The sequence below is a fragment of the Xyrauchen texanus genome, chromosome 28 (genome assembly GCF_025860055.1).
Source record: "Xyrauchen texanus isolate HMW12.3.18 chromosome 28, RBS_HiC_50CHRs, whole genome shotgun sequence".
Classification (NCBI taxonomy): domain Eukaryota; kingdom Metazoa; phylum Chordata; class Actinopteri; order Cypriniformes; family Catostomidae; genus Xyrauchen; species Xyrauchen texanus.
This window is the reverse complement of record NC_068303.1, coordinates 9,307,419-9,322,185: the sequence shown is the minus strand read 5'-3', so window position 1 is coordinate 9,322,185 and position 14,767 is coordinate 9,307,419. Positions and strand designations below refer to the sequence as shown.

General features: G+C 36.4%; 1 protein-coding gene across 1 annotated transcript in view; it reads right to left on the bottom strand.

Moving 5' to 3' along the window:
• Positions 1-236: 236 nt before the first annotated feature.
• pex7 (peroxisomal biogenesis factor 7) overlaps positions 237-14,767 on the bottom strand; it is a 37,193-nt gene continuing 22,662 nt past the window's right edge. Inside the window, exons 8-10 of the mRNA XM_052096618.1 lie at positions 14,369-14,424; positions 8,287-8,386; positions 237-880 (exon numbers count right to left, since the gene is read on the bottom strand). Of these exons, the coding sequence (XP_051952578.1) occupies positions 815-880; positions 8,287-8,386; positions 14,369-14,424 (222 nt within the window). The 3' untranslated portion in view covers positions 237-814. The remainder of the gene's footprint in view (positions 881-8,286; positions 8,387-14,368; positions 14,425-14,767) is intronic.

Here is a 14,767-nt window from a genome sequence, read left to right as displayed (position 1 = left end):
TATACTGAAACGCAACAAATAAATGCAGTTTCTGAACGAAGCAGACTAATCTGTTTATTTACATAAATATTCATTTAAATATTTTTTAATTCCCTGCTGATTATATATGATGTTTTATACACATTTGTTATAAATTAGATTATACAGAATCAGGGTCCCGATTTGAATTTGTAACACATCTATTTTTATGAATTAAGAAAGAGAGAGAGCTACAAAATAACAAGATTTTATCTCAATTGAGACTGACAGATTGCATTGATTTATTCACATCAGCTTAAAAAGGGGAAGACAATATAAATGCATATTATGCACTAAATAAGCTACAACCTTTCTGAAAAAACAAACAAAAAAAAAACAGCTAAAACCAGCCTGGTTTGCTGGCCACCAAGTCTGGTCAGTCGGCCTGGTTTTAGAGAGGTTTGGGGGCCTTTTTAGCTGGCCAGGCTGGGAGACCAGCTAGACAAGCATAGCTAGGCTGGGTCACCAGCTTATACAAGCTAATACCAGTTAACCAGTTTAGGCTGGTTTCCAGCAGGGCAATGAACATTAGGCAACAATCATGCATTCCCATTTTAAGGTATATTCACTTTTTTAGTTTTATTTTACACTTATGAAACATCCTAGTAACAGGGCTTCCCTCCTCCTCTGTAGCAGGCTCCCGATGAACTGCTCCTGATGCATCCCTTGTGTTCTCCTTTAATAGCGTCATTTGGAAAACTGCAGTGAAATCTTGGCAAACTCAGCACCTGTTATTGAAACAGAAGAGCGACTCCCCTGTGCCTTGCGGTATGACCTTTATACGGCGGAGCGAGCTCTATAGAGCAGCCAGACATGAAGGGGTAAACACTTTTATGGTCTCATCCCAAGAGCAGTCCACAATCTGTGAAAAAGGACAGAAATCACACAATTAAAAATGCATCAATGTAATTGAAGTGTTAATTAAAAGATTAAGTACTGGAGTCCTTTGCTTGATGCTGGTTATTGTGGAGCATAATTGGTTAAATGATCATCAATTTAAAAAGAGACATTTTTGTCTTTTCCCGATTGGCATGATTAATAAAACTGACCACTTAATGATACACAAGCAACAATTAAGATCCAGTGTTTATCACGGAAAAAAGCTACACAGTTAACCTTGTCGCTTCTGTTATAGATTGATTGAGCTATGCTCTGTTTTTGTGTTGAAAGACGAAGAGCTTGAAAAAGGAACTACCAATTTAAAAACACATCCACCAAATTCATGGTGGTTAATGTAAAGCAGAGAGCTTATAGCCTCAGCACAAGCACAAAGAAATGAAACCCTGCTGGCTTCACTCAGTAGCTCTGACAGTGCTGAGAGTGCACCCTTGATATTGGAAAACAAAGACTGACTCACATATGCATTCAGCTTTTCTGAAATGCACAATAATGATGTTTAACTCACGATGTTGCAGGTAAGACCAGTGAACCAGTGAATTGTTTATTTTGTTTGATGCAGCTTCAAAGAGTTTTAAAAACATTTAATATTTCTCATGCAAGGAGTTATATGAATTGCCACAAAAATGAGTACATTCAACAGAGAACCTTTGTTATGTTTTCCTCATTGTAAATAATAATATTATACCAAGACAAAAATAATAATGATTAAGGCTGAGTAAGAATATTGATTTTCCGATACATTGCGATCATTGTTGGGTAAATTACTTAAAAATAGTAATCCACTTCAAATGAATAATTATTTATATAAAATTTTAATCAGATAGCTTTACCAATTACTTAATTGAAAAATCAATCTTATTAAAAGTTACTCTTTTAAAACACTTTTCTGCTCAACAAATTCAAAATAATGTCTTTCTTTCGTTGTTAATATATTATAAATAAGCATAACCCTATAATGTACTTAAAATTAATTAAATTAATTGAAAGTCAGTAACTGTAATCTGATTACAAGAATTTAAAATGTAATGCATTACACTGCTTTTTTTTTAATAAAAAAGTAATTTGATTACAATAACGAATTACTTTGTAATTAGACTACAGCCAACACTGATCAGAACTTAAAGTTCTCGATATCGATTCTCAAATCACTTGTATTTGCAACCATATTTTGCACTATGAAAATATAAATGTCTGTGATTAGCCACTGACTGGTAAATGTTCAGATTTCTCTCACCAGTGATTAAGTATTATAGTGGCATATTTTTTTGTGTGTTGAGAGTACATGTTTGGTTTGACTTGTTCTGTGTAGAAATGTGTCTAAGATGAAATCCACGCAATCCATTTGTCATTGAATAATGTCTCTTTTAACACCCTTTCTGTTCTATACAGTCACAGTTGTTGTTAAAAAACCCACATTTAATTCTAATCACACAGCCAGGGGTGGAAAGAGTACTGAAAAATCACACTCAAGTAGAAGTACTGTTACTTCCCAAAATTGTGTGTGAGTAGAATAAAAGTAGCTATCCTAAAAACTACTCAAGTAAGAGTAAAAGAGTAGCTCATCTAAAAGTACTAATTAGTAGTGTGTATTGAGTACAGAGTTGCAAAACTTATGACCCATTATAATGAACTCTGTATGCCAACTTTTAAAATACATCACTTATCTATGATAAACGCTACATGAATCTGATTCCAAAAAAATAAAAGGGAGACATGATAACAGAAATGAAAAACTTAAAAAGACTCTACTATAGTCTAGCATGTTGCATGTAGCTAGACATTGCTAGCATATTTGATCATGTAGCTTGGCATTGCTAACATGTTTTATCATGTAGCTAGTCATTGCTAGCCTGTTGCTAATGTTGCAAGCATGTTTTAGCATGTTGCAATGTGCTGCCAGGATGTAGATAGGTATTGTAATGTGCGCTCAACCAAAACAGTTCTGTGAGAGGCTCACTGAACAGCTGCTAAACTTAAAGAGACTGTTCTGTTTTAGCATGTGTTCTATAAGTCAATGTGAATACTTGTGAACAGAACAAATTATGCATGTAAACATTAAATATGGAGTGGTAGTGTAGTGGGCTAAAGCACAGAAATGGTAAGCACAAGGTTGCCGGTTTGATTCCCACAGTCACCACCATTGTGTCTTTGAGCAAGGTACTTAACTCCAGGTTGCTCCAGGGGGATTGTCCCAGTAATAATAAGTGCTCTGTAAGTTACTTTGGATAAAAGCATCTGCCAAATGCATAAATGTAAATGTATATATTTGACAAAATGTATAAATGCTTTATAATATATGCAAAAGACTTATCTATTTATGGAATACATGGGAATTTGTATTAATTTTTAAAAAAGCTAAATGTGACCAAAATTATGAAAAACTAATGATAAAATAAAATGTGTAAAAATCAATATTTTCTTAATGTACCAAGTTAGAAGATCCCCTGTATAATGAACTGAGATATATCACTAGCTGAGAGAGAATGTCCTTTTATATGTAATCAAAATTGACATACTACTTGAAATATACTCAAACGAATCGAAATTGGAAACAAATCGAAAGCTTGTGAATCAGAATCAAATCGAAAATTTGTATTAATACCCAGCCCTAATAATGGTAGTTACATACAAAACATGGATATGAGAAAAAAACTAATAGATAAAAGGAGAAACTGGGGAATGTTGTCACACTAACTAAATCTGAGGAACTAAGTTTTTGAATCAAAAGTCTAATCACACAAATGTGTTTTCTCTAACAGAGGCTTTATATGATGATTTCAAACACCTACGTTGTTCAAAACCCTCTTAAATTAGACACGTTTTTACCAACTATATGATGAAGATAGATTTTAAAAGGAAAATCTACCTATTGGGGCATGTTGTCACAAAAGCTGTTAATTGAACATGTGTTCAATTAGCTGCCTCTCCCGGGCAAAAACAGTAGAAATGTTTAAAAGTTTTGTTGTATCTAAGACATATCACATATCTATGTATGTGACTATACAGACATTTACTATTTTATCATCACTTTTTAGCATTCACTTAAATAGTCCTGCAGTGTTACAAATGAATTAAGCCTACATTATTCCATGTTGTTTCTCAACAAATACAGTCATAAAAAGAGCAGGCATAATAATTATCCATGGATAAAAATTTCACGACAGTCCATTAAGAGATAGTATGTCATATTGTATGTAAAGCACATTTAAAATGAATCTAAAATGTGTTTGATTCTTGATACATTTGCTTGAATTAAAATGCTATGTCTATGGATAACGCTCTTTCTTTTATGTCCATATTCCTATTAAAATAGAATTTGAAAAGCACAGTTCCACCTAATATCACCGCTTGAGGCTAAATTCAACAAAATATGAAAATGATATATTTAGTGTTGCCAAAGCATTGCAGAAACGTTTGAGCTCTGATCTGCTTTATTGCAGTTCTTTCCTCTGAATCATATTATTCCAGAGTCCTCTAGCATCCAGCCTGAGTCACCCATTGAGGAGGAAAAGTCCTCCATTAATTGCTTGACAACAAAATGCACAAAAGAGACAAAGTGCCAGGCAGAGAGCAGCAGTGCAGAACAAACAGATGCAGGGATGGCAATAGAGTAAATAGGTGGTAAACTGGTCACACAAAGTTCAATTTAACTGTAGCCAAAGGATTCCACTCTGCTCATCTAAGGAACAATTTCTGTTTTGTGAAGACAATGTGTGTCCTCTTTTGGGGCTGCTTGTCAAAAGGTGTGAACTAATGATATATTGCCTGCTGTGGGTGTAGATGAAGTCGGAGACTGACTCTTTCTTAAGAACTGGTTACAGTAAAGTAACTGCATTTGAAGGCTTCACTTTGTTCAAAGGCATAATGACTGTATAGATGTTCAGTGTGCAAACCTGAGCGGAGGTGATCCATCAAACTGATAATGCGAATGAAGTTAGGGTGAAGAGGGGGACAATGAGGAATTTTGGTTTAGGATATTGTACGTTTTAGGCGATGTATGTGAATAAAGAAGGCACAAACTGATATTTCGGCTGGGGCCTTTTTGAGATGAGCAGCACTGACCAGTAGTGAACCCATAGATTAGCTTAAAGCTTCCACTAAGAAAGTATGTAGGAAATCAGTAGGATGGGAAAAAAAAGTCTATTATAAAGTTTAGGGGTCTTCATTAAAGCAATAAGCCACTCGTGTTACAGCGATTTTATTCCAGAAAAGGAGTATTCTTTGTGGCTGTTCAGACAGAACACGTCCTTGTGTTAAAAAAGATAGACGGAGCGCAACAAAGGGAACAGAATGCAGGTGTCTTGCATGCAGCACTTAAAAAATATGTTTGTCTAATACGTGTGTACAAAGAAAAACAATCACAAACTGTGACCGACAGATGCAAAAACCTGGGTCAGATCTCATGAAAATTGTGCCTATGCCGACATTTTAGCAAAATTATATTACGTGGCTCCTTACACATATTGCGGCAGTTCCGAGGTGAAATGTCCACTGAGTGGCGCTAAAAGAGATTAAAAATTATCTCTCAATCGAAAAAGGTGGGTGTAAAATGTATTGTGCCTCATGCTGGGAGCATATAGTGTCCCATATAGTGTCTGATCTCTTCAACTTTCAAACAACATGCTGGAGTCTGTGTATGATTGTATGTGTGAATATTTAACAATAGCTCAGGGTGAGTCGTGGGCTTGCACATTGGCTTTGAGAGTGAATAGGAGAGAAGCACGAGCTGGTGTGTGTGAATGTGTGTGGTTGGCAGGGAAGAGGGGACTGCGGTAGAAAAAGGATTTCACAGTTCTTGCCCTCACCTTGCGGGAACAACCCACCACCACCTGCAGCCTGCCAACAGCTGTACACACGCCCCATGAAGAACTAACAATATAATACATGCATAATTTTTCAATCCTGCAATTTGGCTTTGTCATAATGCACTCATTTTTGTGATTCCACCACTCGTGCACTATATCATATCTTCTAGGAGACATACAAAATACTTAGAAATTGGCAAGCTGTCTAAGTGAGCTTAAAAGCTTCCCTAATTTGTAGTCAGATTGGCACGAAACTCTTCATTACTGAAATGGGTCATAATTCCCTTATACAAACTATGAAAAAATAACTATGAAAATTCAGCTAAACGGATTAGGTTGCTTTGATAGTGCAAGAAAGAATCTAAAGGGTTTATTGAGAGTTGGACAGCAGGGCCATTTTTAGGCATAGGTGAACAAGGTGGTTGCCAAGGGCACCACCTGCTGTGAGGGCACCAAAGAAGAGGCATCTGCCTATGTTGGCTTTTTCACGGTTTTACACTTTAAGCTTATTAGGGTTTTTCCAGAATCCCTAAACAAAGACCATTACATTAAATGTAATTATTAAACCAAATTAAATGGGATTGGTCATTATACATGACAGTCAGTCAGTATATTCCTGTCTAACTGAGCTGTTCTTGCACAGAATAAGCTGCAATGAGGACCAGACATGTCTGGCTATGCGAGACTAGGCTTGTAGGTAACCTATAGTTTACACTCCATTCAAAGTTCAAACCCAGAAGCATGTCATATTGGCACAGTGTGGCTACCAGGGGGTTTGCCGCAGATTTCCTCATCAAGCTCACTGACTGCTTTGACTCTTATTCATCACTGTGAGTGCTGACGTCAGACAGAAACTGCTCCCCATGACTGCAGCCCTCATCTCAATGAGCTGAGTGCTTCGCAACCAGGATATCACTGCTCTGATATTGGTACGTGACTGCTTTCATGTATGAGTTTTACAAACAGGGTATGCCACCTCTACAGTGATGACTGTTGTCCTAGAGAGACAGACATTCTGGGTGATGTCTCTATCTAACGGACCAGGCCTTAGGTTGAGGTTTAATAAGAATTGATAGGAGCTACCGATGGTGTTGTGGAAATATTGATTCAAGACTGTCAGTTACGAGCTGCTGTTCTAAGATGGACAGATTTCCTTTAATATGCTGCAAGGGATCTTTAGCAAATATCACACTTCAAATGTCCTTACACCCTGACAGATCTCACTGAAATAGGTATCCTGAGTCATCACACCAACTCTGTGTCAGCACTAAACACTTTTAAAAGAATCGGATTGTCGAACATAATTGTTTATCCCAGGTTTCCAAGCACAACTGTAAAAAATTTAATTTTTAAATCACAGAAACTCAAAATTGCAATTAATTTTAATCTATATGAAAACATAAACCAACAAGATTACACCAAATGTTGTCCCAACTAGTAAAATAGAGTTGTCTGAATGAACAGTTTCATACTGAACAAAGTTGCTGATTTGCGCGTTCCCAGCAAGCATTGCAACATGAATAAATTATGTGTATAGTGATTTGGGGTAATTTTTTGCTATTTGCTGACTTTATGCTGTTTATGTGAGGGGTTTTTTGCCACTGTTGGTCAGCTGTTATGTAATGATATTAGGAGCTTTTTACTTAAAGATGTTTGTTAATTGCCACCATTATTATGGTTTGTGTGTTATGGATTGAGCTCTATTGTGTGTGTACGTCAAACAAATGTACCTACTGTCTTGCTTTGCAAGACATGCCTTTCTTCAGAGGCAAAGATTGCGGTTAACTTCATATAAATTAATTGAAATGGTGACAAAATTAAAGTTCTCATTTTGCAAATTGATAGTTGATAAATTAGTAGTTAACTTGAGCATGTAGGTTTGCTGCAATGTCTTTGAAGGGAGGGAATTTGGAAAGAGGGGTGGTCTGATTCAATGGCCAAGTCTGGCGGAAATTGGCTAAGTGGCTGACATTGCTTACACTTTAAAATATGTCTCTGTAACTAACACAGCACCAGAGGTTGTGTCTTTGCATTAGGAGTTGACAACTTAAGTTGCTGCATTATTGAAAGCTACTACATTTTTTACATTTATATTTTACTTTTGCCACTTTTATTGATAGGATGGAAAGAGAATGGACAGGAAAAGATTTGGGGGAACAAGATCAGGAATTTTGCAAGCTGGATTCAATCTCCCGTTTCCCACAAACACCATAGCACGATGTATATGGAGTGGTGGTGGCGTAGTGGCTAAAGCACAGGGCTGTTAATCAGAAGGTTGCAGGTTCTAACCCCACGGCCACCACCATTGTGTCCTTGAGCAAGGCACTTAACTCCAGGTTGCTCCGGGGGGATTGTCCCTGTAATAATTGCACTGTAAGTTGCTTTGGATAAAAGCGTCTGCCAAATGCATAAATGTAAATGTAAATGAACCACTAGGCCTTGGCTCCAACAAAAAACACGAAATGTTCAGAATTTTCCCTTCAGCTTTAGCTCACAATTATTCTCACCTCAGTTGTTGCCCACAGCAAAACAGCATTGTGTGTGTGTGTGTTTGCAGGTTTACCTGGTTAGGGATGTGCAGGTTGAAATCCAGGCCACAAACAAACTCTGAGTGGTGCTCCAGTGTCTCCAGCAGCGGTTGGTTCTTGGAGTAGTCCCAGAATCTGTAGACACAGAACAGCAGAAGGCAATCATGCTAATTGAATGGCCGTTTGTCTTCTCTGACGGGGCAGTGGTGCAAAGTCCTGACGCAGCCCTGGCTCACCAGGCCCCAACTGATTCATTCAGCAAATGTAATTAAATCACCTCTCAGGAAAAAACTCCCTGTCTATAGACAAACATTAGGCAGGCATTAATACTAACATTGCCATAGAGCATATGTGAAGGATATTATATATAAGCACAATGATGCGACAGGTGCTCAGGCTATGGATGTTTTTGTAAATAGTTGCTGATTTAAATTAGCAGTGTGGCATCGATACAATTGGTGTGTGGATCAGAGACTAAAAGGCTCATTGACTAATAAGGCCAAAGGGCACAAAAAAAAAAAAAAAAAACATTTATTGGAGTAATCTATATTGGAGTCATCCAATAAATATGTTGCAAAGCCACAATTCAATAAGTAAAACTTGTGCCGAATGACTAGATCTGTACAGAATTTGTGAAAACAAAATTCTGCATGAAGAGCCACGGAATTTGATCAGATATAAAAACGGACATTTCAGATATAAAAGGTAAGGCGTGTACATTTTTCTATGTTAAAATACCTCCTATCTCTATTTAATTTGCAGAGACAACTATAAATAATTCATTTGAGGTTTGTAGAGTGTTAACACTATGGTTCTGATGTTCTTTCAAAAACACTGCTCTGTTTTTTTAGCGCCTTGGCAACTTCCGGCTCAACCAATGGTGTGAATTTGGGGGGTGTTTGAGAAACCTGTTCGAACTGTCATCATTTTTGCAATAGAGTGCAACAATGCCCGCAACCTTTTCAGCCGTCTTGGTTCTGGAAAAACTGGTTCAGTTTTTCACTGGAGTGCACTTCGAGCGTTTTTTCTGAAACCCTCCACCTCCCCAGCTCCACCGGTCTACATCTGCTACAGGGGGATTGTATTTGTCAAATTAATGTCTAATAGCAGATCTAGTCTGCCAAAACAAATATCCTATAAATATGTTATACCCATACTTTCCGAGAGTTGTGATGACTGAAGCATTTGTTTAAAGTTGTTAATTATAAGAACATTTTCAGATTTTTCAGATTCAGTTTTGTTTGCTATGACTCTCAGATTGGTAGAGTTTCTCTTTGGGATTCACGGGTAGTGCAGACGTTAACCAGAAATTCTGCTATTAAACCTAATTTAAAAAATAAAAAAAAACATTCAACAGGAGCATCCTTATTCCATCAATTATCAACCTCTGAGCTCACAGTAATTCTGTCTTTAAAGGTTTAAAGTTATGAATAGGAAAAATGAATAGGATTTTTACTTCCAGAAGCAGATTATTGCTCTATTTTCCCTTTGATCCAATAGTGGCACATAAATTGCACAAAGCTGCTTTAAATAATTTGGCTTATTTGATAATACTTTTAGCTACCAATAATAGCACTCTCAGCCCTATTTAAAATACATTCTTGGAGAATTTTACAGATTTCCCCCCACAATCAGTGTAGAAAATGTACAAATAATTAGCAATTCTATCTGGGACTACATGACTTCCAACTAAATTCAAACCAATAGTGGTACCATACTATAACATACGGCATGCTTCTCCGAATTTGTAAAGACTGGAGGATGCTTTAACAAAACCAGGAGCAGGTCATCTTTTGTGAAGGCAGCAGGTTTGTGTAATAGATATTTTCACTGATAGGCTCCTTTAGAACCAATAATATAATTGATAACTGTCATACTCTAGTTCATTAAAGGTATTACATTACACTGAGCAAACCATTGTCATGAGCTGACAAGACAAAGCCCTTCCTTACCAAACACAATGGAGTGAACTATATAAAAGAATCAACATCCCTGCCCAATTAGTTGTCAAATAACTCGGGGAGAGACATCATTTTCCTTCAGTACTCAACATGATTTGAACTAGCATGTTAGTATTGTGTGCCACCATAGCAACAAAAAAAAACAAAAAAAAGCCAGCTGTTGTGCATGAAAGAGGACACCTTATCTCCTGTAAATGAGAGCTGACAGAACCGAAAGAGCGATCGAGTAGACTGGGTTAAGTAAATAGCAACAGTTGGCTCTTGTGTTCTTTAGAATGTAAACCCTTTAAAAAGGCTTTGCATTCAAATAAACTCCCTTTTCACTAAGCCAAATAATTTCCGGTAATTATCTGTCAGTCTGCATTATCTAATCTACACAGATTAAACATGTAGGTAAAATTAATTAGATGGCACCTCAGTGAAGAATGAGCGCCCATCCTGTTCAAACAGCAAATTTCCTGTTTTAAATAGAATTTACAATTATGGGAGCAAAACCACAAATACTATTTCTACAATTAACTGGCTATCATTCATATTAAATTATCTTAAAGTATGATAACAAACTCAAAGTTCTTGCTTAAGAAACTTGCTCAATTGCAACAATGTACTGAAGCAGTCAGAAGTTTGGACACACCTGACTTTATGTTTCTTGTGATCCTAAAAACCTTTTGATCTAAGGGCTTTGCTTAAATGCTTGAAATTAGTTTTGTACACAAATAAAAACTGTGACGAAATATTAGCTTATTTACAAAAAAATTATAAAACAAATACATTGAAAATGTTTTTGGATAAGTCCTACTTTGCAAAGGAAAAGCACACAAAAACTGTCATTCAATATGTGAAGGACAGGCATTCAATTCTTTACAGGTCTAGTCATTCGACGCAAGTTTTGCTTATTGAATTGTGAATTTGCTACATATATATGCCCATTTTAAATGGGAACTCCTACAATAATGTTTAGCAAGTATCATATCGATACATCATGAAGTTGAAAGAAAGAACCTAAAATAAGCTAAAAAATGTAAGTTAAGTTCAAATTTGTTTAGCATTTTTTGGTCTACATTCCCATAACTCCATTGTGATGGATTTTCTATTATTCTAAAACCCGGAAAATTAAAAGGATAAAGAATAAGATGTCTAAAAAGTTTTTATCATACTAGACAAATTGGCAGTATTAATCTAAGCCGATATCCAAGACAAGTACTGACTGGACAGAAGGTTAAAGGTAGGCTTAGATAAACTCACCTCTAATAAGACCAACTGTGGGCACCACTGCACATGTCCAAGTCAATTCTCATTTTAAAGCTTGTCAATTCAGATAAAGCACTCTCAGTTATCTTTCTCCAACAGCCAAGGCAAAGTTTGATCAATTGACCTGACACCTGAAAAGACATTCTGCCTCAAAGGACTACAGCAAACTATCCCTCTTGGAAATATGATGGTGGCTCCCATCTATCTTTTTGGGATAGTTAAGTAGACTAAATTAACTTTAGATTTAAGAGACTGCTCCAGGTTCAAAGCAATTTTAAGCTCTTTTGTCAGCATCTGCAATATGCTGACAATTATTATAAAAAATATTTTGACTTGTCCCTGTTTGTAAACAAACACACACAAGAGTACCAGAGGGTTGCTTAATTTTGTAAAAAGTGTTTATAATAATTATTCTTTACAAAATGTATGTTATTTGAGCTGTAAGATTGTCTAAATCGTCCTTTTAGAGGTGGGAATACTATCCTATTGGCAGGTTAACTTTTGTTTATGTGTTGCCAATGTACTGTAACACGACTTGTAGTCGGCACCCTGCGACTCAGTCTTGTTTTCCGTCATGCTGGTGCAAACACTTCAGGACTGTAGTGTATCAAATACACGATCATTTGTCCCGATTGAGGCCATGTGTACACTGGTATTTAGATGCATTTTGGGTGATACGATCACAAATTTACAAGCCAAAAGCATCACTGTTACACCTGCTCATCTCTTTTGACCACTTGTGTTCGGATTTCGAGGAGCGAGTCTCTGATATCATGAGGACATTCATCAATCATTAACTCTTGTGTTTACTGAATGATAATTAAATGCAAAAAAGTTAAAGATTTGAAAGAAAGCAATGAAAACCGACACACAATTTCTCTTAATTATTTGCAAACATGACGTTTAGAGCAGAATGAGTTATTTTAGTGCAGTACCTGTAAATGTAAGTGCAGCGTAGTTCTAGTGGGAAGACTAGCAGCTATACATCATACCATTAGCTAGGTAATTCCCAGCCAAACACATGTAAGCCATTGCTTTATAAGTCTGCTCACAATATCACATTGCTTTTTCAGTGTGCTAACACGGCAACTTCCACCACCCCACCGCCACAGGTTGAGTCCCGTACTGCACGGGGGTAGGCTCCTCGCCCCTGCTTCCTATCTCCAGCAGGATATGATGGTGCCGAGTACAACTTCTTCGGACTGCCAGACGGAGCTTACTCCAAAGAGAGACATAACAAATCTGTTTTATATTCATCAAATAAATGTCATCTTAAATTTCACTCAAGTCTGCGAGTCTTCCTGATAGAACTGAGCTTCTAATGTGCATGCTGCCCGTATCTGTGTCCCTATTGTACATGTTCCTGCATTCACATTTTTTGCAAAAGGGTGAGGTTTTATTTTATTTTCTCTAATGCTCTCTCTCATTGTTAGTCTTCAGCTCATTGGGACAGTGTGCACACATGACGACAAGACGTCTAGCTATCAAGCTGGTTTGAAAACCGTTGTAAAGTCTGGGACTAGTCTCGGCATGACACAGGAGTGCACATAATGAACGACCGTTCCTCATGAGATCCAAGCTTCTCGTTGCAGACCAGTCACTGAATCAAAACAGCAATGAGACGAGCTTTTTGTCATGTAGTGAGCACTAGGCTTTACTGTGTGTGGATTTCTCTATGTAAACAGTTCTTTTGAGTATACATGGTATAACATGCTTAATGCCTTAAAAAAAAAAAATAAACAGTCCCAAAAATGTCCATAGTAAGTGCATTACAGTTAACACACTATTTTGAATGTTATTACAAATTGAGGGACAATTGGAAATAATTTTTTGTGGTAATCAACAGCATGCAGTATTGAAGCCGGAACATTCCTTATGCACAAAGTAACTTTATTATATGTCTGGCACTGGCATCAATGCATGTTAATTTAGAAATCATATTTGAAAATTCTGTTAAAGGAAGTAAAATCTGTTTTTTTTTTATCATATCATATCATGTAAAATCACATTTTATCATACGATTCAGAGAGAATATTTGCAAAAGGTCTGGAGGGGAAAAAAATCTAATTACACTATCTAAGCCATGAAGCTAGGAAAGAATAAATCCAAAAATGTTTCAAAGATGAGATCTCTTTTGCTGAAGTGAGTGATTTTTGCTTTATAACCGTGTCTTCTGCTGATTTGTCCTTGACAGTCCTCTTAAATATCATCCACCCTATGCAAAAATGAGCTGCATGCTCGATAAAAACACAAGCATTCACTAACCGAATGGACACTTGGCAAAAGGAATAAACCACTGTACCCTGAAATGAGATCAGTTGATTTTACAACCTCATTTGATAGGCCAGAGCAACAGTTCTTCTGCTAAATGTATAGAAATGAAGAATTTACAATTTCTCAAGAAAATAACACGAAGACCTCTAAATATAGATATTGTAATCCAAATGTCACTAGGAAACATAATTTGTCCACAACATGGTTTAGTAGATTTAGATAGTACATTACATTTTTGTGTAAAAGGTCTTTAGAAATAAGAAATCACAATGTACAGTATATGATGTTCATACATGATGTTTCATTTCAGAGAGAAAATTACAAGTCTTAATATGATGCCATCATCTTTCTGAAGAGACGGAACAATCTGAGAATAAATCAGATTACAAATGTGGCTGATGGCCATTCTAATTCCAATATATAAAATACAATTTAATGATAGCAAATGGGATGTACACTATATATATATATATATGTTTTTTTGTTTTTTTTCAATTTTAAGGGGCAAGAGAGCAAGGTAATTTGTCTATGCCGATTATCTTAAAATAGGCAAATAGTGCCCAATGAAATGGTCTGATCAAGAAATCAAAAAAGTGTTTAAGATCCATCTGTGGTCAAATATTTAACTTACCTGACTGTGAAATCATATGAGCAGGATGCTAGAACAGTCTTGTAAAAAGGGCAGAACTGGAAAAGACAAACAAATCAAAGAGGCATTCATATACGGAAGCTGCCAAAACCAATAACTGCAATGGATTACGTCAATAATTTGAATACAACATTTACAATTCTGATGTGGGCCACTTTCATAGGTGGAAATAACACATTTATGTATCAGATTTGACTTCAGTGGAAAGAGTCAGGTATAATTTCATGCAATTTTTACATCAATCTTGACATTTGTCATATTTTATTATTATAACAGAATACAATATTAATGTGATTTTACACTTAAGGGCTAGTGTTGAAGCATTTCTCACCATTTAAAATGTTGTGTGAGCAACTTCTCTGTGATGTGAACGTGGTTGTA